The sequence below is a fragment of the Trichosurus vulpecula genome, chromosome 6 (assembly GCF_011100635.1).
Source record: "Trichosurus vulpecula isolate mTriVul1 chromosome 6, mTriVul1.pri, whole genome shotgun sequence".
Classification (NCBI taxonomy): domain Eukaryota; kingdom Metazoa; phylum Chordata; class Mammalia; order Diprotodontia; family Phalangeridae; genus Trichosurus; species Trichosurus vulpecula.
In genome coordinates this window covers 230,680,933-230,701,431 of record NC_050578.1, presented here as the reverse complement: position 1 = coordinate 230,701,431, position 20,499 = coordinate 230,680,933, and the positions used below count along the sequence as shown (strand labels likewise).

Here is a 20,499-nt window from a genome sequence, read left to right as displayed (position 1 = left end):
GCAGCAATGTAAATCTCATTCTGCATCTTGTGTTCATCACTCTTTAATCTTAAGGTACCTCATTACTTTTCTTCCTGAATAGTGGTTGGTTAATGTGTTGATCAGAATTTAAGTCTTTCGAAGTTTTTCTATTCATCTCATCGTTGGTAACTGTATTAAGTTGTTCTCCTGGTTCTACACAATTCACTCCACATCAATTCATGCAGGTCTTTTCAAGTGTCTCTGATAATGTTCCTTTTGCCATTTCTTACAATGCATTAATACTCCAAGATATTAATACGCTGTAAATTTGTTAAGCCATTCCTCTGTTAATGGACATCTTTTGTTTCCATTTTTTTTGCTATAACAAAAAGAGTTGCTATAACAATTTTTTGTACGTATGGATCCTTTTCTTCTTTCTTTGATCCCCTTGGAATTTAGGCTTAGTAGTGATAGCGCTAGGTAAAAAGATATGCATGATGTAGTGATTTTTAGTCATAGTTCCAACTTGTTTTCCAAAATGGCTGCACAGCTCTACCAAGAATGCATAGCTTCACCTGCCTTCCTACAGCCCCTCCAATAATTTGTCATTTTCCTTTTTTGTCAGCTTTACCAGTCTGATAGTCAATATTCATTAAGCATCTACGATGACCAGGCACTGTGCTAAGGCCTAGAATGACAAAAAAAGACAAGACCATTCCTGCCCTCGAGAAGTTCACAATCTAATGGGGAGACCACAAGCAAACAAATATGTACAAACTATATACAAGATAAATAGGAAATAATTAAGAGAAAGAAAGCATTTTTCTAATTTTTTTTTAATATGGCTCTTGAATGCTTATCTTTCTTCCTTTAGGAGTTTTCTGTTCTTATATTTTGTCCTTTCCCCTATAGAGAAATGACTGTCATCCTTATATATTTGAATCAATTCCTTATATGTTTTGGATATGAGACTTTTATTAGGGACTTGCTGAAAATTGTTTTTTTTGTTCGTGCAACAACTTTTAATTTAACCTTTTCAAAATTGTCCATATTATTTCCTATTGAATCTCTGTCCTTTGTCTGGTCATGAACTCTTCCCTTAGCCATAGTTACAAAAGGGATTTGCTTTTCTTCTTTAATTTATTTATGGTGTGACCTTTTATATCTATTATATCATATATGTAGTTGGAACTTATGTTGGTATGTGGAATGATATCTTGGTATGGTGGTATATGGTATAATAACCTAATTTCTGTCAGATTGTGTTCCACAGATTGGTTTTTGTGATGTTCTTCATATGTAACATCATCTCCTGTCTCATAGGCTGTCCTTTATGCCAGGAATGCATTCCTTCTTTTCTGTCTTCTAGAATCCCATTTTCCTTCAAAGCTCTGTTCACATGCTATTGCCTATGATTCCCTATGTGAGACCCATCTCAATGCCCCACCTTGTTTTTATTCTGTATGTACTTTCATATGTACCTGTTGCCTTCCCTTATTTAAGCTCCTTGAAGGCAGGGAATATTTTATTTTGTATCCCTAGCATTTTGTTCACTGCTTGGAACTTGGTAGGTAGTTAACGCATGCTTTTTGATTGTGTATGTTGCATGTCTAATAATGTATGGCCTCTTTCTTAACCTGTAGTTCATAGCCACTCTTCTGAGAAGCGATGACATGCTTCCTGTCAGGATTGGTTGTAACGTTGATCAGTTTTTAATCTATATCCATGTTAATTTTCTTTATGTTATTGTAGTCGTATAAAATATTGTATTTTTTGCTTTCTTTGTCTGGGTTCAGCTCTTCCCAAATTTCACTAAATTCTTCACAGTCATTACCTCTCCCTATGAACCAATGTTCAGCTACATTAGTGTACCACAGTTTGTTGATGGGCATCTGCATTACTTCTAGGCAGCTTTCTTCTAGTTCTTGTTGCTATAAATATTTTTATATTTTTGCCTTTCCCTCTTTTTTTTTTTTTTAATTTTCTTTAGGTAATTCCCTGTAGTAGTTTTGCTGAATCATGGGTTTTTACGGTTTAGTGACTTATAGTGTAGTACCTAATTTTATTCCTGAATGGTTGAATTAGTCCATAGCTCCATCAACAGGGTGTGCCTATCTTGGCTTACTCCTTGCAACAATTAACATTTTCATCTTTTTTTATCTCAAGAAAGCACACTTACTGACTTCTATTAAGAACAGCCAACAGCTCATGATTGGATTGGGAGCCTATTGTTCCTTTATTCTAAGCTGTGGTTCAGAAATTCAAATCCTACCATTCTTAGATGCAATTTCTCAACCATCTTTTTACTTGTTAGTGTTGAAAAAATTTTGGTGCTAGATAAGCCATGAAATATTCCAAACTGTGTTCAGAAAATACTGGGCTCTGAGAAGTCAGTTTTAGGACCTAGACAAGGGACCTAGTTCTTGAAGAGCATAGCCCAATTTTCTGCTGGAACTAAAAAGGTATTCGAAATAACAGCTAACAGAAAACATCAATGCTTTTCTTTTGTAAAATCAAGGTATGTCTGAATATAATGGGTACTTTCACCATACTTCAAGAAAGGTACTAGAACTATAAAACGTCCAGAGAAGGTAGTCTAAAAGGAGTTAAAGGAGGTACATGTGAGGATAGATTAGAAAATAATTTAAAAAAATGGTTGTTGATTATAGATATATTTTTTTAAAAATTTATTTATTATATTTAGTTTTCAGCATTGATTTTTTACAAAAGTTTGTATTACAGATTTTTTCCCCATTTCTACCCTCCCCCCACTCCAAGATGGCATATATTCTGGTTGCCTCTTTCCCCAGTCAGCCCTCCCATCTGTCACCCCACTCCCCTCCCATCCCCCTTTCCCTTCTTCTCTTGTAGGGCAAGATAAATTTCTATGCCCCATTGCCTGTGTATCTTATTTCCTAGTTGCATGAAAAAACTTTTTTTGTTGTTGTTGTTGTTTTTGAACGTCTGTTTTTAAAACTTTGAGTTCCAAATTCTCTCCCCTCTTCCCTCCCCACACACCCTACCTAAGAAGGCAACCAATTCAACATAGGCCACATGCGTATCATTATGTAAAACCCTTCCACAATACTCATGTTGTGAAAGATTATGTTTTGCTCCTTCCTAACCTATCCCCCTTTATTGAATTTTCTCCCTTGACCCTGTCTCTTTTCGAGAAGTGTTTGTTTTTGATTACCTCCTCCCCCTGTCTGCTCTCCCTTCTGTCATCCCCCCTTTTTTATCTTCTTCCTCCTCCTTTCTTGTGGGGTAAGATACCCAATTGAGTGTGTATGGTATTCCCTCCTCAGGTCCAATCCGATGAGAGCAAGATTTACTCATTCCCCCTCACCTGCCCCCTCTTCCCTTCCTATAGAACCACTTTTTCTTGCCACTTTTATGTGAGATAATTTACCGCATTCTATCTCTCCCTTTCTCCCTCTCTCAATATATTCCTCTCTTATCCCTTAAATTGATTTTATTTTTTTAGATATCATCCCTTCATATTCAACTCACCCTGTGCCCTTTGTGTGTATGTGTGTGTGTGTGTGTGTATGTGTGTGTATATATATATATATATATTTATATATACCTACATATATACATACATAGACACACATGGATACATGTATACACCTATATATATGCATATTCCTTTCAACTACTATGATATTGAGGTCTCATGAATCATACACATCATCTTGCTATGTAGGAATGTAAACAAAACAGTTCAACTTTAGTAAGTCCCTTATGATTTCTCTTTCTTGTTTACCTTTTCCTGCTTCTCTTGATTCTTGTGTTTGAAAGTCAAATTTTCTATTCAGCTCTGGCCTTTTCACTGAGAAAGCTTGAAAGTCCTCTGTTTTATTGAAAATCCATATTTTGCCTTGGAGCATGATACTCAGTTTTGCTGGGTAGGTGATTCTTGGTTTTAATCCTAGCTCCATTGACCTCCAAAATATCATATTCCAAGCCCTTCGGTCCCTTAATGTGGAAGCTGCCAGATCCTGTGTTATCCTGATTGTTTTTCCACAATATTCAAGTTGTTTCTTTCTGGCTGCTTGCAGTATTTTCTCCTTGACCTGGGAGCTCTGGAATTTGGTGACAATGTTCCTAGGAGTTTTCTTTTTAGGATCTATTTGAGGTGGGGAGCTCATGCAAGTCCCTGCTTTCCAGCCGCCATCTTGGCTCCACCCCCGGAAGTGGTCGAGTCTTAATATTTTAAAAGTCAATCTGGGAGGAAAAGGTTTGAGAGACATCAGCATGGACTTATCAAATCTCCGAATACTGGGCAATATCCCTAGAAGTTTACGCTAGATTATTACTGATTGTTTCTCTATCATCTAGAGAAAAAGCAATGTTCCTGGAAGTTTAGAGGGGCAGATAATAAAAGTTCTAAGGGAGAAGTAATGTGTAAACAACAATGAACATACAAGATATACACAAACATTATATAAATGAAAGATAATCTTAGAGGGAAGGCACTAGCAGTGGACAGTTGGGGTGGGTGGGAGGGAGAGGTCTTTTGTAGTAGATGGGACTTGAACTGATCTTAAAGGAAGCCAGGAATCAGACGTGTGGAGGGAAAATAGGGGGATAGCCAATGAAAAGTCACAGAGTTGTTCTACAAAGGAAACTGCAAGAAGGCCAATGTCCCTGGAATGTAGAATACCCAGAACTGAGGAGAAAGGTGTGAGAAGATTGTCCAGATAGGAAGAAGATACATTGTGAAGAGCTGTAAAAACCAGAGAATTTGATTTATATTTGATCCCGAAGATAACAGGGAACCACTGGAGTTTATTGAATTGGGGAGTGGGTGAGGAATAGGGACGGAGATATGTCTAGACTTACTTTAGGGAGATGTCTTTGGCAGATGAGTGTAGGATGGACTGCATTAAAATTACCATATTCACACACAAAAAATGGATGCTTGCTTATTGTTGAGGCCATTAAAACTTGGAAGCAGAGGGAATCAATCGCAGAAATTATTTCTGCATTGTCTTTGCTATATTCATTCTTATTCTCTTCCTTTGCCCCTTCTTACAGGATGAGAAGTCTCTGTGTATCTACTCTGGGAGCTTTCGTTTGTTTTTGAAGAACAGATAGATGCACAGGGATTTTTGGTACTTAACTATGAAGAAAACTATTTCAAATAGCAAGTCAGAGAGACCAACCAGCAGGTTGCTGCCTGCAGCAGAGTAGCAGCCATGGGAGTGGAGAGAAGGGGACATACAGCAAAGGTAGAAATGTTGAGATTTGTAAACTGATTGAAATAGTGAGAAGTTGATAGAGGTTGTGAGCCTGGGTAACTGGGAGGATGATAGTTCCCTTTACTGTAATAAGAAAGTTAGTAAGAAGGAAGGATTTTGGGTAAAGATGGTCAGTTATATTTTGCCCAAATTGAATTGAGATGCTTATGGAACACCCAGTTTGAGCTGTCCAATAAGCAGTTGCTAAGTTGGTAGCAGATAGCACCAACTAACCAAACACTAAGGATATCAAACTATAAGATAGATGTTAAAGGCTCTTTATGCATTTAGAGGGTTTAATGCTTTAGTTGTAGAGATGGATTTACCACTAAAAATGGTAATAATAACAACATAGTGTGGAAAGTGAATACCAAATATTAAACAGTGGTCCTGCAGTAGTTGTAGAGACAGAATCGTCCCTGATGGCTGGCTTCGTTGGGAAAGGTAAACAGAATAGGACGGTATTTGTACCAGTTCAGATGTTAAGTGATGAGGGGATCTTGCCTAGGATGATAGTGGGAATATAAAAGAATAAGCCAAGCAAGAGACCATTACTAATACAGAATTGACAGGCTTTGGTGACTCTTATGGTTTAGGGAGTCAACGATTTGTCCAAAGTTTATGACTATAGTTGCAAAATTCAGCCTGATTAAATGTTCTTTATTGAATTAATGAAGGAATTAGCATTTTTAGGTGTTTTCCTTTTAAGTGCCGATGATAATATTTGAGTGTTAATATTAAAAGTCCATAAAATGAGTACTTTCTCCTATAAAAGAAGACTTCCCAGTGACCAAAATAAAATTGCAATTTTTTTCTCTACTGCTAGGTTGATATTAGCTGGATAGGGTTGGAATTGAAACTGGAAAGCAGATTGAAGTGGTCACTGATGCCAAGATAATAGAACAGTTAAGGTGCGCTGTCCCAGAAAAAAGCCACTTCAGCAATTTACTTAACTTTATAGAAAGGGATTTCAGGAAGTTTTATATTGATGTCTTGTATCCTTTTTTTATGAGACACTGACTTTTACTGTCATAGGTTTGAGGTTGCGAGGCTGGCATGGGAGATTTTTATATCCTCCTGAGTTCCTTAACAGCAATTAGGGTAAACTGCTACTAGGTGAAGAGTTCTGCCTTGATTTGAAAAGTTAGTGTTTGCAGAACTATGATTAGCTGAAATATTCATTTTTCTCCTTACTTATCTACCTCACAATATTGTTTTTTTGAGTATCAAATGAAATACTACATATAAGAGTGCTTTGCAAATCTCAAAGCACTTACATACACATTAGCTCTTAGGATTTTTTCAATCTGAGGATTCCATCAGTGCACATCATAACCTATCCATGCCTTCTCATTCTATGCGATTCTTGTCTGTGTTCTCCCTTAAAATCTCCACAGGGGATCCATCTGTTTGGTAGAAGCAGTCCTCTGTATCTTTTTGTATTTCATGTTTACCACTATAGCATTGGGACTTCCATCTGTTTCCTCATTCACCATGACTGGCTCGCCTCTTTTTCTGATCAGACATTACCATTCAGTACTCTGTTTGCCTTTATTGAGCTACATGCCAATGAACATGCATGACACTTGTTTAGATTGGACATTATGGCTGAACTTAGCCAGCATTGCTTATGTGAATGAAATGATCACCTTCACACACAGAAAATGGGTCCTTTCCTAATGGCAAAAACAATAGCTGGCATTTATATAATGCTTTCAGGTTTGCAAAGTACAAATATCCATCTCATTTGATCTTACTGTTTAGCACTATTAAAACCTGGCAGCATAAGGATTTGTAGAATTATTCCTGCATTAACTTTGCTTGTTATTTTCCCTTCTTGAGTAAGTGGGTAAGTAAAAGTCATAGTGTACCTACCTTCAGTTTTGTGGGGTTTTTTTTTTATTAACACATACATAGGGACTTTTGGTACTTAGATATGAGGAAAATTGCTATTTGAAGTGAAACACTTAAGTGCCAACTCATTATCTAGAACTCAAAACACCTGAACAGGTTAAATAAACAGCTTTCTTGTGTGTGTGTCCTATTTTTATAAGAGACAAATTGCAAATGAGTAAACACATATCAGGTATTCCAAAAAAGAAAACTTGGATATGTTCTAGGGTCAGTATATATACTTAGTTCAATTTCTTATACCTTATACATCAACGTCATAGTTCATATAATAATGAGCACTCTAAAGCACTTTATAAAATTGAAATGACTTCTAAGTCATTAAAAATTGCTCATGTGCTCAATATAATTTTAGTAATGAGTAATTAAGTACTTTCTGAGGATTTACTTATACCACCATATGTATAAGAATACTTCATAGAGCTATGTATTCATCGTTGTAGGTACTCTTATTTCCCTGATTCAGTTTTTAACTTCTTCCATGACTTAGTAGACAATCTTTGAAAGGTGCGCAGGTACAAAGTTCGTTGTCTTACATTCTGGTGCTGAAGCTTCCCAGATGCAGTCAGGCTGCTTCTCAGATGGCAGGCATATAAGTGACTGGTTCTTGAAGCTTTTCTACCTTGGCATAGGGCCTTCTAGTGTTTGTATTTATTAGCGTAATCTTGTGACCGGGTATTTCCATTTCGTGATGAGGCACTACAATATTTATTATAGCAAGTGGAGACAGAAAGCAGAATGTATAGTAGATCACTGGACAGAAAGTCAGAAAACCAGAACTCACATCCTCTCTCCTCTGACTCTCAGTTTCCTGAAAAGGGGTATAAAATTTTTAGAGCTTAATTTATAAGGTGGTTGTGAAGACCCAACGAGATATGGAAAGCAAGTGCTTTGCTAATCTGCAGGTGTTATGCTACCAACATGACTTTGGCCAAGTCATAAACTTTTCTGAGCCTTATTATATTCATTTGCCAAGTTGAGGGAGTTGATTACTGAAGTCTAATAGTCAAATATTCCATGCTTTCACATACTACTTTGTTAGATCTTACATAAACCACATTTATGTGTATAGATAGATATATACGTGTATAATCAAGGTACAAGTTTGTATCTGTCTGTAGTTATATATTTATTTTATATTCATTTAATCTCTAGAAGGTTCTTGCAGGCCAAGTACAATTCAACTTCTATATCTCTGCAAATGCTAGTCCTCCACTTCCTATTTCAGTATTCATCCATCCTGATCTTGCTTAAGCTCTACTCTGTGAAGCTTTTTAGACTATAGTGATCTCAGGTTATTTATCTACTCTTGCACAAAAGTTTTATATTGATGTCTTTATATTATAATCCTTCTTTGATATTGATGGAATTCACTTTTTACAATGATTTGTAATGTAGCATAAACATGTTTAAAGAAAGTATTAGCCATCTCTTAATGCAAAATAACATCTCCCTGGATGACACATCAGAATGATTATATCTATAAATTTTTCTTAATCTTTTTTGATACCTGGTGACAAAGGATTGAAGTTATAGAGAAATCAATTTAGGTTTGTCAAGGAAATTTTTCTTTACATCAACCAGAGCTATTCCAAAGAAGAATGGGCTGTCTTGGGAGGTAGCAGGTTCCCCCTGGGGAGGAGGGTTAGACAAAGACTGAGTGACTTCCTCTTGAGTATTTTGTAGAGGGGACTCTTGATCAGGCATAGTTGGGTTGGACTGACTCTATAGCCTCTGAGGTTTCTTACAACTCTGAGGTTTTATGAATCTGTGATCATGTACTGCCTTTTATATTCTTTTATTATTGATTGGCATTTAATTTTCATGTGTACATATCTAATCTCTCAAGTGAGATTATAAATACTGCTTAAGAGTAGGGACACTATATTATTTTCTCTCCATAGTTTTAGGTGTATGGTATAGGTATATAAATATTTATTGAGTATAATATAGACTTTATGAGAGTAACCAGTTCCCTAACTCTTCTGGATACCTCCACATAGACAGGGAAATTGATTTACTACTTGGCTTTCCACCGCCCCCGCCCTGCCCCTGCCCTGCCCCTGCCCCCGGGTCCTACCTGTCTCTCCAGCTGACTTCCGAATTTTTTGACTAGGACCTATAATTTATAAATCCCTGAGGAAGTGTTGATTTGCTAAAGCCATCTCACCAGCTAGGTGGTGCAGTAGATAGAGCGTTGACCCAGGAGTCAGGAGAACCTGAATTCCATACTTACTAGCTATGTGATTCTGGGCAAGTCACTTAAGCCCCATTGTTTCCTCCCCCCCCCCCCCCCAAAAAAAAAGCCCACAGTAGAAAAATTATATTGGACGATTACGGTAGCTTCCAGATTGATTTGGGGGGTCATTGTTTCTCACTTCTCCAAGTTCTTCTACATACCATTGCCAGATTAGTTTTCTTTCATTTCACCCAAGCACTTTACTCCTCAGTGCCTTCCTTTTTCATAACAAAGTTCAGATTCTTGAACCTGACATTTAAGAACCTTTTGATCTACTGTGTTCATAGGATCGTAAAATTAAAGCTGGAAAGGACTTTTGAGACCATATGGTTTGCCCCCCTCATAATAGTTACTGTGCAGCTTGTATCAGAGGCAAAATTTGAACCCAGGTCTTCTGACTCCAGATGCATCACTTTTACCATTATGCTATGCTGTATTACTCGCCTTTTTCCCAAATGTATACTAAATTTTCTTGCCTTCAAACCTTTATTTACCCTGTTTCTAATTTTGGAAAGCTCCATTCTTCCATCTTTTTTTTGATTACTACCCATTCAACAAGGCCCAGAAGAAATGTCATTTCTTCCATAAAACCTTTCTTGATTCATCCCACCATTTCTCCGCAGGCTAGAAGTGATCTTTACTCTGAGCTACCAGCTGAACTTTGTTAACTTTCATACATTTGCTGTTGTGTAATGTGTAGTTGTTTGTGTACACTGTATAAGTAACTGCTAGATTTGATTTTCATGAGAGCAAGCATTATTTCTCAGGTTTCTTTGTGGCTCTTTGAACATCTAGCACCATATGCTTTGACATCTTAAATACTTAGACATTTATTGAGTGAATGAACTACACCAGGTAGACATTTCAGTGGAACGGTGCCAAGAGGTATTATTATTCATTTGTTTCATTGTTTTAGTAGTTCTTCAGCAGTCAGTGCTCAACTGATCAGCCTTAAGTCAATTTGCAAGCCTAGTAGGTTAGGGATCAGACATAGCCAGATTTTCTTTGACACTGAGGTTGATTTTAGTCTTGTTCTAATTCTGATTCACTTATTGACTAGATGTTTTAACCTTGATTAAGTGTGTTTTCTCTCTGGACCTCAGTGAAATAAATTTTGAAGTTAAAACCAGACTAGTGTTCCCCCTGGGGACTCTAGATGAGTGTTCCCCGAGGTGCTCTATAGTTTAAAGAATCTGTGAACTTCAAAGCTACCTTTCCCAGCTTTGAATAGATTTGGTTTGTAAATCTGTAAACTTTTGTTTGTTTAAACTTTTTTTCTTTAAGACTTAAATAATTTTAACCTTTTAATGATGGAATAATGTTCTTGTTTAGTACTCCGTCTCGTATTGCTAAAGGAGGAGCGGACCACACCAAAATGAGCTTACATGGTGCTAGTGGTGGACATGAGAGATCCAGAGATAGACGAAGGTCAAGCGACAGATCCCGTGACTCATCCCATGAACGAGCAGAGTCACAACTCACTCCATGCATTAGAAATGTTACTTCTCCCACTCGACAGCATCACATTGGTATGTCAGAATAACATTCTCTGATTCTTAGAAAAATAGACACTTTTGATTTAGCTTTTCCAGCAAGGTAATTGTAGTTGGATTCTTACCTTAAAATGCATTATACCTAGCACTTGAGGGTGAAGTGAAACCCATTTATTTCTTCGTTGCATCCTATTATGTCATTTTTTGTTTAGCTAGATGGTTGTTGTTTCTAGGAAAAGACAGCTTTAAAATACACCCAGTGGTGAGCTCAGTGTAACTAGAGAATTCTCACAATCTGGAATTCGAGGTACTGGTGATAATGGAATTTTTTAAAAAAACCTTTTAGTCTAACTGTTAACTTTATAGATATAAAAATATTTTAAAGTACATTTTATGCTCAGATATAAAGCAATAGTATGATTTTCAGTAATGTCTGGAAGAGGTGAAGTGGCTTATAGTTAAAGCATTCAGAATATTTTCTAATCAAGAATTACTAGTTTGGATTTAAGTAAAAAATGCTTTAAGTAAAAAGTAAAGCTAGCATGTGATACCAGATTCCAAAACTAGTAAAAATCCTGCCTTCCTTACCCATATTTATCAATGTTTCTTATTACCTACTGTCTACTTCATTGTTGGTAATAGAAAATGTTAACTTCCCAGACAAATGTGAAATAATTCTAAAGCATAGGTGGGTTATCTTTAACCTCAGTGACTTATATTTACATTTTCCCTGATGGGGGAGGGAGGGCAAAGGTACTCATGAGGGAGAGAACTGGAAAGGGAAGGGAAAGATACATATGTGTACATATGTGTCTCTTTGTGTGTGTGTGCCTGATATGCATTGGCTTAATAGCTCCCACTTAATGAACTGCAGTTTTTAAAAATCACATCTGGCACCAAAGAGTAAAACAAAGATAGTGCTTTAGTCATGTTAGCTAGTTAGTTAAAGTTAGTGCTTTAGATAATCATCTTTAAAAAGACTTGAGAATTGTTAGTAATTTGTTTATACTGTTTGTCTTAAGTATAAATTATGGGCAGGGAGAATAGGGTGAGGACATATAGCTGGTGAACTTGGTGTTAAAATTATGTGGAGTTCTTAAGCTCTTGTAATGTTACCAGCATGATGAAATCTGACTATCAAAACTATTTTCTAGTATTAGAAAAATCTTTTGGGACCTATCAAACTAATTACAAAACTATATAAACATGTAATCAGTAAAAGAAACATCATAAAGATATGTAATTAGTAATCAGTAATGTTGTACAATAAGTGTTTTTATTAAAATGCCTGGCTGTTAGAGATAGTTAGCTTATGAAACTGATTAGATGTTGCTAAATTTGCAGGTCACTTTGTTTTTAAGTTTCTTATTTAAAAATCATAATTTTTTCAAAATATAGAAAACATCTAAACTGAATCTTCAGATTTAATAACTTTTTTTTTACCTCTTCACATGTGAAGTGATTAAACATTATCCCCAGAAATTGGCAGCATTGCTTTTCATGAAAAAATCAGAAGTCAGAAGTATGTGGCATGTTACCATCTGTAAGCCATGTATTTGGTAATCACTTTAGTAGATTTTTGTAAAAGGAACATGCCCTGGTGTCCTTAGTGGATTACTAAATCTTCATTATATGAAGAGTTGCTGCTTCTGTGTGGTGCCAGAGCTAATACTTTGAGCATTCTGAGAGGTTCGAGTCTTTAGGATACAGCATAGTTAAAATTGATGCTCTTAATAGAATTATCACTGGATCTGCAGTGTTTGTATTTGCTTGACAAGTAAAAATACTCTGTTTGGTACAGAATTATCCAGGTTAGGTAGTGGTATTAAGTTAATGTAGTTCCTTTCTACTATTAGTCTGGTTTAATTAGTACTCTCAGTCTCTGTGGACCATATATTTTAGACCATGGACAACTGTTCAGTTCATTTTGATTTTTTATCCTGGAGAAGTAACAAGTTGATATATTTTGCATTGGTCTCATCAGAAAAGGTAGGCTAGAATTAATAGAAGCTGATTGGCAATGAAAAAAGTTATGGTCTGAAGAAATCAGTGTGTCCCTTGAGGAATCTAAGACAATCAAATTATTAGACATCAAGATTTCTGTGTTTAAAAATCCTGAAAATACAAAGATATATGTTGTTTTTATATTTTTTTTTCCTGTTGCAGACCGAGAAAAAGATCATAGTTCTTCCCGCCCAAGCAGTCCTCGTCCTCAGAAAGCATCTCCCAATGGTTCCAGTAGCAGCGTTGGGAACAACAGCAGAAACAGTAGTCAGACAAGTTCAGATGGTGGTTGTAAGACTTCTGGGGAAATGATATTTGTGTATGAGAATGCAAAGGAGGGAGCTCGGAGTATAAGAACATCAGAACGAGTAACACTAATTGTGGATAATACTAGATTTGTTGTAGATCCATCTATTTTTACTGCACAGCCAAATACAATGTTGGGCAGGTTGGTATTAGTAATAATAGCCTAACTATAAAATAATTGTCATTTGAAACTGTGATACTGTGTTATTGAAGAATACGTATTTCATTATTATATTTTGTTGTTAGAAACTTTGTTGCCTGAGGCTGGTAATAGTACAAATTCTTGTCCTGTGAGATAGGTCTTCCAGGTTCCTTCCTCATTTCCGTCTTCCTTTTGGTCTTACCCCTTCACCTGGGACCATGCGAAGCCCACAAACTAAAATAGCACCCAGCTGTATACCACAGTATATCCAGTGCTAAACAGAGTAGAATTTCTTCCAATCCCTTTTTAATCTCTGCCTAGGCTGACTGTTTAAGGAGCTTTTGTCCCATAGGATTTGTTAATTGGGATATTCTTGTATCTGAGAATACTATTTGTGACTTTGAAAAGGTTACCAAAATTTACTCCTCCCCCCCAACCCCCCCATGAATAATTAAATGTCCTATGATCTTAGAATTGATAGGGACTTTAGAAACCCCTAACCTTTGACAGGAATCTCTTGTCATCCAGCACCTGCTTAAACACTTAAAGTGACAGCTGTTCTCTTCTTTTTGGGTGTAGCCCATTCTTTTCTTTGACAGCTTAAATTGCTTAGAAAGTTCTTTGAGCCCAAGTAAATGTTCCTCACTATAATTTTATTTTTGGGGAAGCTACAGTGGATAGAGCACTGAGCCTGGAGTCAGGAAGACCAGAGTTCAAATCAGCCTCTTATGCTTACTAGCTGTGTGACCCTGGGCAAGTCATTTACCCCTGTTTGCCTCAGTTTCCTCATCTGTCAAATGAGTTGGAGAAGGAAATAGCAAACCACTCCAGGGTCTTTGCCAAGAAAACCCCAAATGGGATCACAAAGAGTTGGATAAGACTAAAACAACTGAACAACAGATAACTTTATTTAACTTTTACCCATTGATTCCCTCAACCCACTCTTGAACAGTGACAGAATTTTAAAAGATTATCACATGTAAGATTTATTAAGTGTTTCTTTTGGATGAAAGGTTTCAGGGTTTTTTTCCCCCTTCTATTTTATAGTGCAGCAGAAAATTCCCTAGGTTTCTCTGACACAGTGATTCTTAACCAAGGATGCGTAGATCCCTAAGGGGTTTGTGGATAGACTTTAAGGATATCTTTGAACTTGGATGAGTAAATGACTGAAAAAAATCATATCTTTATTTCACTGAGTTCTAATGGAAATTTAGCATTTCTTTTCAATTACTTAAAAATATTCTGGGAAGGGTTTCGTAGATTTTACCAGACTGCCAAGTGGTCCATAACAAGAAAAAAAAAAGATTAAGAACTCATGCCCAACATATGTTTTGGTATAACCACAAGCCTCCTACATGAAACCTTCTCTCCACCCTACCCCTTTTCTCTTATTAATTTTGAAAAAGCTAACATAAAGCTAAATAGTGAGTTTTCTGTATTGCGAGTATTTGATAAATGCCAAGACAAAAAGGGCATACTCAAATTATGAAATATATTAACCTTTGATACAGCCTAGGAAGTTTCTCTGAAGTGTTGCAATACTTCCATGGCTCCATGATCTCATAGAATCTTAGGAATTAAGGGGATTTCACGGAGGATTCCAGTTCAACTTAGACCCAAACAGAAATGCCCGTGTATAATACATGTCAGACAAGTAGTTATCCAGCAGTTACTTGAAAGTCTTTGGTGAAAGGGAACCCACTATCTCATCTGTGTGGCTACTTCTTTCATGATGTGCAGATGACAACCTACCTCTCCATTCTTTTAGCATCTGGCATTATTTTTATCCATGTTCTTCCACAAGATCCTGTGGATCTTTCATGAAACATGGTTACCAGTTCAACACTCAAACTGTCTACCTCAGACACTTGTGCTGGGCAAGTCACTTAACCTCTCTTTCTGTTGCCTCATCTGGAAAATGGGAATAATAGTACCTGCTTCAGAGACTTATGGTGGAGCTCAAATGAGACGATATATTTAAAGCGCTTTGCAAAGTTTAAAGCAGTATTACAATTATTATAGCTATTGTCTATCCCTCACTTACCAAACAGCTCTGCTATGTTGAAGATTTTAGATATATAATCTTTTTTCATGGTAGTTCCTATTCAAGAGATGTTGCTAGGCAGGAACTGGAATGTTAAACTTGGTTTTGATTGACTGCTAGTATGTTAAGCTAACCTGATTGTGAGTATAGTGTGTCCAGAATTAAAATTAAACAACCTTTAAGCATGTTGGAAAACAAATAGGTTTGACCTCATTGGTTCTAGTACGAAAATGGAGGGGTGGGGATGTTTGTAGGGGAAAGAAATATCTGCCTGGGAAACATGTGCAAATGGATTATACTACATTTGAGTGTTTTGTTTCTTTTTGAGACTTGTTACTGTGTTAGATAATGAAATGGGACAAAGAGTACCCAGGGCACTCTAAAGGGCAAAAGTAATAAAATTATGTTAGTCCACAGGGGAAAGTATATAGTGGGAATTTACTTATTTTCTAAGAAACGCATGGAAAAAGATGTTTTTAGAAAGTAAGACTTATTAGTGTTATACACGCTTATCTAAACTTTAGAAAGTATAGAAAGCTAATGTCTGGAATTGTATTTAAAATTGTAATTCCACATTTTAATTCAAAGGTGCCTGTGAGATTTGTTAAAAATCTCCAAACTGATCTAAATATATTAGCTTGCCCTTTTGGTCCAGTTCAAGTATTTGAGAAGAATTGTGTGACTTTTAATTCCTGAAAGACAGTCTTTTTTTTTTTTTTTTTCAAAGACATGAAGGCACCATTTCATTTAAAAGGACTACAGTATATCATTGTGAATGGAAATTAATATTCATGGGAATTGTAAAAGCACTTGGTTGGCTTTTAGAAACTTTTGAATAAAAAGGCTTTGTTCTGTATGGGTTTCATTGTTACAATAAAAGTAGAAACTTCATGAATTGGGAAGTTGTTGTCTAGTTGGCCATCTTTTTTAGGATGTAATTCATTTAGAATCATAACTTTTTACAATAAAGATTAGACCTTTAAATTTGGTATGAGGACTATGCATTTTAAATTTCCAGAAGCAATTTTTTTTTTTATAAATTAACTTCCACAAAGCATTTTGCATCCAGTATCTTTGTTCACCCTACGTGCATGAAAGGTACTTAGATATAAAGATGAACAATTTAAAAGGGTATCTTTACAAAAGTAGGTGATGTGTGTTTTGCAAAAATTTAAAACTTCCATATTTGTAATAGAATCCAATACTAGAATATTTAGAATGTTTATTTCAGTTCCCTTATCTTTCACCTTTTCCTAGTCCTATTCTTTCCTTGCCTATATTTGTTCTTCATTTCTACATAAATTGTAATGATTGATGGCATAATATTTTTACCTATAGTTAAAGGACTGTGAAAAATAAAATTTTATCTCCTATCCATTCCCTGAGCTCTCTAGCCTATTTTATACAGTCGTTTGCTATTTATTCTCTCTTTTAAGATAAGGCTAGCAATTTTAAAGGAAGATTGTGGGAGTGTATACTCTTTTTAAAAGTTGGCTCCTTTAGCCAGCAACACTCTTATTTCCCTCCTCCCCATTTTTGCAAAGTTTAATGAATGGATTATAGCCTGCATTGTGGGAGGGAACTCCCAAATTGATGAGATCACAGTTTTAGGGTAAAAAAAAATCCTTTTTTTTATAATGTGGATTCAACAGTAGTTTGACTGTGACAATTAGAAGGAAATTCTTGAACATGAGTATTGCACAGTTTAGGATTTTTATTACTATTTTATAGATAAAGAAGTTACTGTATTTCATTTTCCTGCTACTGTTCTTTACTAATGTTCTCCCATTGGGTTCATGTAACTATAGTAAACAACTCTTAAGAGGTCTTTCCCTTCTCTGTCAGAATAAATTTCTACAGAAATTTCTGTAGTTAATGTGGTGATATTTAATATTTTCAGTTCATAGTACAGAGAAATCATTTTAACTTAAAATTTTTTTTATCTCACTTGGAGGAAACTTTGATTTGTCTTCATTATTTTATGTGATAGGATGTTTGGATCCGGAAGAGAACACAACTTCACACGTCCTAATGAGAAAGGAGAGTATGAAGTAGCAGAGGGAATTGGTTCTACTGTCTTTCGAGCTATTTTGGTGAGTGTTAAGCATTTTCAGGTATATGGACTAAGTTGTGAGACATCAAACTATAAGTAGCGTTAGATGTTGCATTCTATGTGGGTACCGTTTTGATACCATTTTTAATGTTTGACACCTTTTAGCAAGAAAAGAATATTTTTTAAAAAATGCAAGGTGACCTTTTTGCGGGGGAGGGGTTTGGGTTGAGAGCAAATCCTACTTGTGTCTGCAATAACTTTTTGTCACCTACAGCTTCATTCGGCTAAGCATGTTTAGAAGTGATGTGTCCATTGCCAGATTTCCCCAAACATATTTTTACATAAGGATCGATAGATGATCTCCTGTGCTTTATGTATGACTTCCTTTGAGATGAGAAGATAGAAGGTTATGGAAGAATTTAAAGTATTATAAGAGTTGAAAGGGATTGTAGAGATCATCTTGCTCCAAGTCCTTATTTTACAGATGAGGAAACAGCAGCCCTGAGTGAAATGAGGGCAAAGGAAGTGGAAGAGACCCAACTCCCTTGACTGTTTACATTCAACTTTCAAAGTTCGTTTGCCAACATGCGTATTTTTGTTAGAAAGAATTGATTAGTTTAGCTGATTTCCCTACTTGTAATTTAAGTTCCATGATGAAGACTCAGCTTAATATATTGTTGGTACAATTTAAAAAATTTTCCTTTTACCAAATGAGTTATTACCCCACAGCCTGGTAAGAGAGCATAGTGGTTCGCAGGCAGGCAGGCGACCGCTTGGTGAGAGGATGGAAGGAGCCCTGGGAGACAGGGAGCCAAGGGATGGAATGCACCAGGCCTGTCACTTCTTGCTCTCTAATCCTAGTCTTCCATTTCCTCATCTGTAAATTGGAGTAATCCTAATATTATCTATCTCACAAAGCTGTTCAGAACAGATGAGATAATGGATCTTAAGTGCTTTGTGACTGTAAATCTCTAAATAAGTGTGAACTGCTATTATTTTTGTTATTAATGCTATGTGAGGTCAGAGGCCATAGACTATAAAAGCTTAGGTGGTCAGTTCTTTCTCCCCATGCGGGTGCCTCCCCCCCCCCCCCCCCCCCCCCAACCCCTTTTGTTCTGAGATGCGTGAGGGATGGGTAAAAGAGGAGGAGAATATTCAGGCATATAGGATTGATGAGATTACAGGGAATTCATGGAGAACACAATCCATCCTTGTTTTCATCCTTGATTATTTCTATCTCACACTTAATTTAAAAAAGACTACTTATTTGAACATTTTGCATTTCATATTTTTGGACTGGGGAACAATTTAGAAAATTTTATTTGAAAATAGCCTCATCTTCTGTGAAGTTCTTTGGACTATGTTACATTTGCTGCATAGGCCTCTCCACTGACTTTCATTGACTCTTATCTACCTGGTTTTCTTTAGTATTTGAAAAGGTAATGAAAATACAACAATTTGGGTTGATGTCATATGAAAATCAGCAATATGGATTTATTTAAAAAGTTCACATACAAAGAATCCTGGCCCAGGAACCAGAAGATAATGTTTTTACTTTCAACTCTGCTGTCCTTTTACATCCTCCATAGCGACTGTTTGCTGAGTTCCCAGACTTGTACCTAGCTTTTATGCTTGAGCACATAATTAGCCTCTTGTTTCACCAGGAAGATTGAGGTCTTTGAATTAGAATTCTCTTTTCCTCTTTACTACTTAGAATCATCACTCAATCTCTTTTGCTTTGTTTTATCAGGTGAAGAGGTACCTTTGTCCCTTGGGCTTAACTGCCTTATGCCCTTGACTTCATCTTCTCCTTATTCTCTCATAATCTTTCAACTCTCAGCTCCTGGTGGCCCCTTCTGTCTGTCTACAAATATATTTAGGGTTCTCCAGTCCAGAAAACCCCCTAAACTTTCTCCTTACTGCTCTGCTCTGGTTACCTGTTACCTGACCTCCATCTTTTCCTTCATGTGAAAAAAAGTTGTCTGTGCCACATACCTTTATTTCTTCGCCACCTTATGCACTTCTCAACCCCTTGTAATTGGATTCCTTCTCCACCATTCTCTTGAAACTACTGCCTTAATGTTAACAGCGATCTCCGAATTACTAAATTAATGGTCTTTTTATTCCCCAGTACTCATTGTCTTTAACCTTTCTGTAGCATTTTATGCTGTTGACTATCTTCTAGATACGTTTCCTTGGCTTCTGTGACAGCACATTCTCCTTATTTTCCCACTTTGCTTATTTCTTCTCTCTCTCCTTCACAGGTTTTTTGTCTTATTCAGGATCATTTAAATAGGATGATCCTCTTTTTTCCCCATGTCTGAAACCTTGGCTTTTTCTTTGATACTCCCTTCTCCTTCACCTTTCATTTCTGGTGATATACTTGGTCTTTTTTTTTTTTTCTCTCTCATCTCAACATCACTCAAGTTTTTCCCATCCTCCCTATCCCTGTTGCCTCCATCCTGTTACAGACCCTCATGACCCACTTGCTTAGATTTTTGTAGCAGGTTCCTAACATACCCTTCCACATATGCTCTCATCTCTCTCCAATCTTATCATACCTCTAGCAAAATAATCTTCCTTAGGCATAGATCCAACTATGTTTTTTTCTGCTCAAAATCTTCTATAATGGCATTCAAGGCCCTCCACAGCCTGGTGCAAACCTACCTTTTTTAAACTTGAGTTTTCTAAAAATTTTTATATCTTTTTTTACTTCAATGGAATTTCTTCTAGTATCCTTCCTCTCTTTCTTCCTACCCCTTCTTCTGTCCCTTTCCAAGAGAGCTGTTCCATATAACAAATGATATTTTTTTTTTTGAAAGTAAAAGAGGAAGAAGACAAAAATCAGCAAAGCCAGTCAGTATACTCAGAAAGTGGTGGCGTGGTGGATAGAGCACTGGGCCTGAAGTCAGCAAGACTCATCTTCTTGAGTTCAAAACTGGCCTCAGACACTTAGTAGCTGTATCACTCTGGGCAAGTCACTTAACCTTGTTCCCTCATCTGTAAAATGAACTGAGAAGGAAATGGCAAACCACTCCAGTATCTTTGTCAAGAAAACCCCAAACGGGTCCAGGAAGAGTCGACATGACTCTTCAGAAGCAAC

At 36.5% G+C, this 20,499-nt stretch overlaps 1 protein-coding gene across 3 annotated transcripts in view; it reads left to right on the top strand.

Annotated features, from left to right (window-relative positions):
* BTBD10 (BTB domain containing 10) overlaps nt 1–20,499 on the top strand; it is a 91,504-nt gene that overhangs the window by 52,988 nt on the left and 18,017 nt on the right. For all 3 annotated transcript variants that reach the window (XM_036764580.1, XM_036764581.1, XM_036764578.1), the window contains 3 exons: nt 10,687–10,883; nt 13,014–13,299; nt 17,334–17,436. In XM_036764580.1, the coding sequence (XP_036620475.1) occupies nt 10,687–10,883; nt 13,014–13,299; nt 17,334–17,436 (586 nt within the window). The remainder of the gene's footprint in view (nt 1–10,686; nt 10,884–13,013; nt 13,300–17,333; nt 17,437–20,499) is intronic.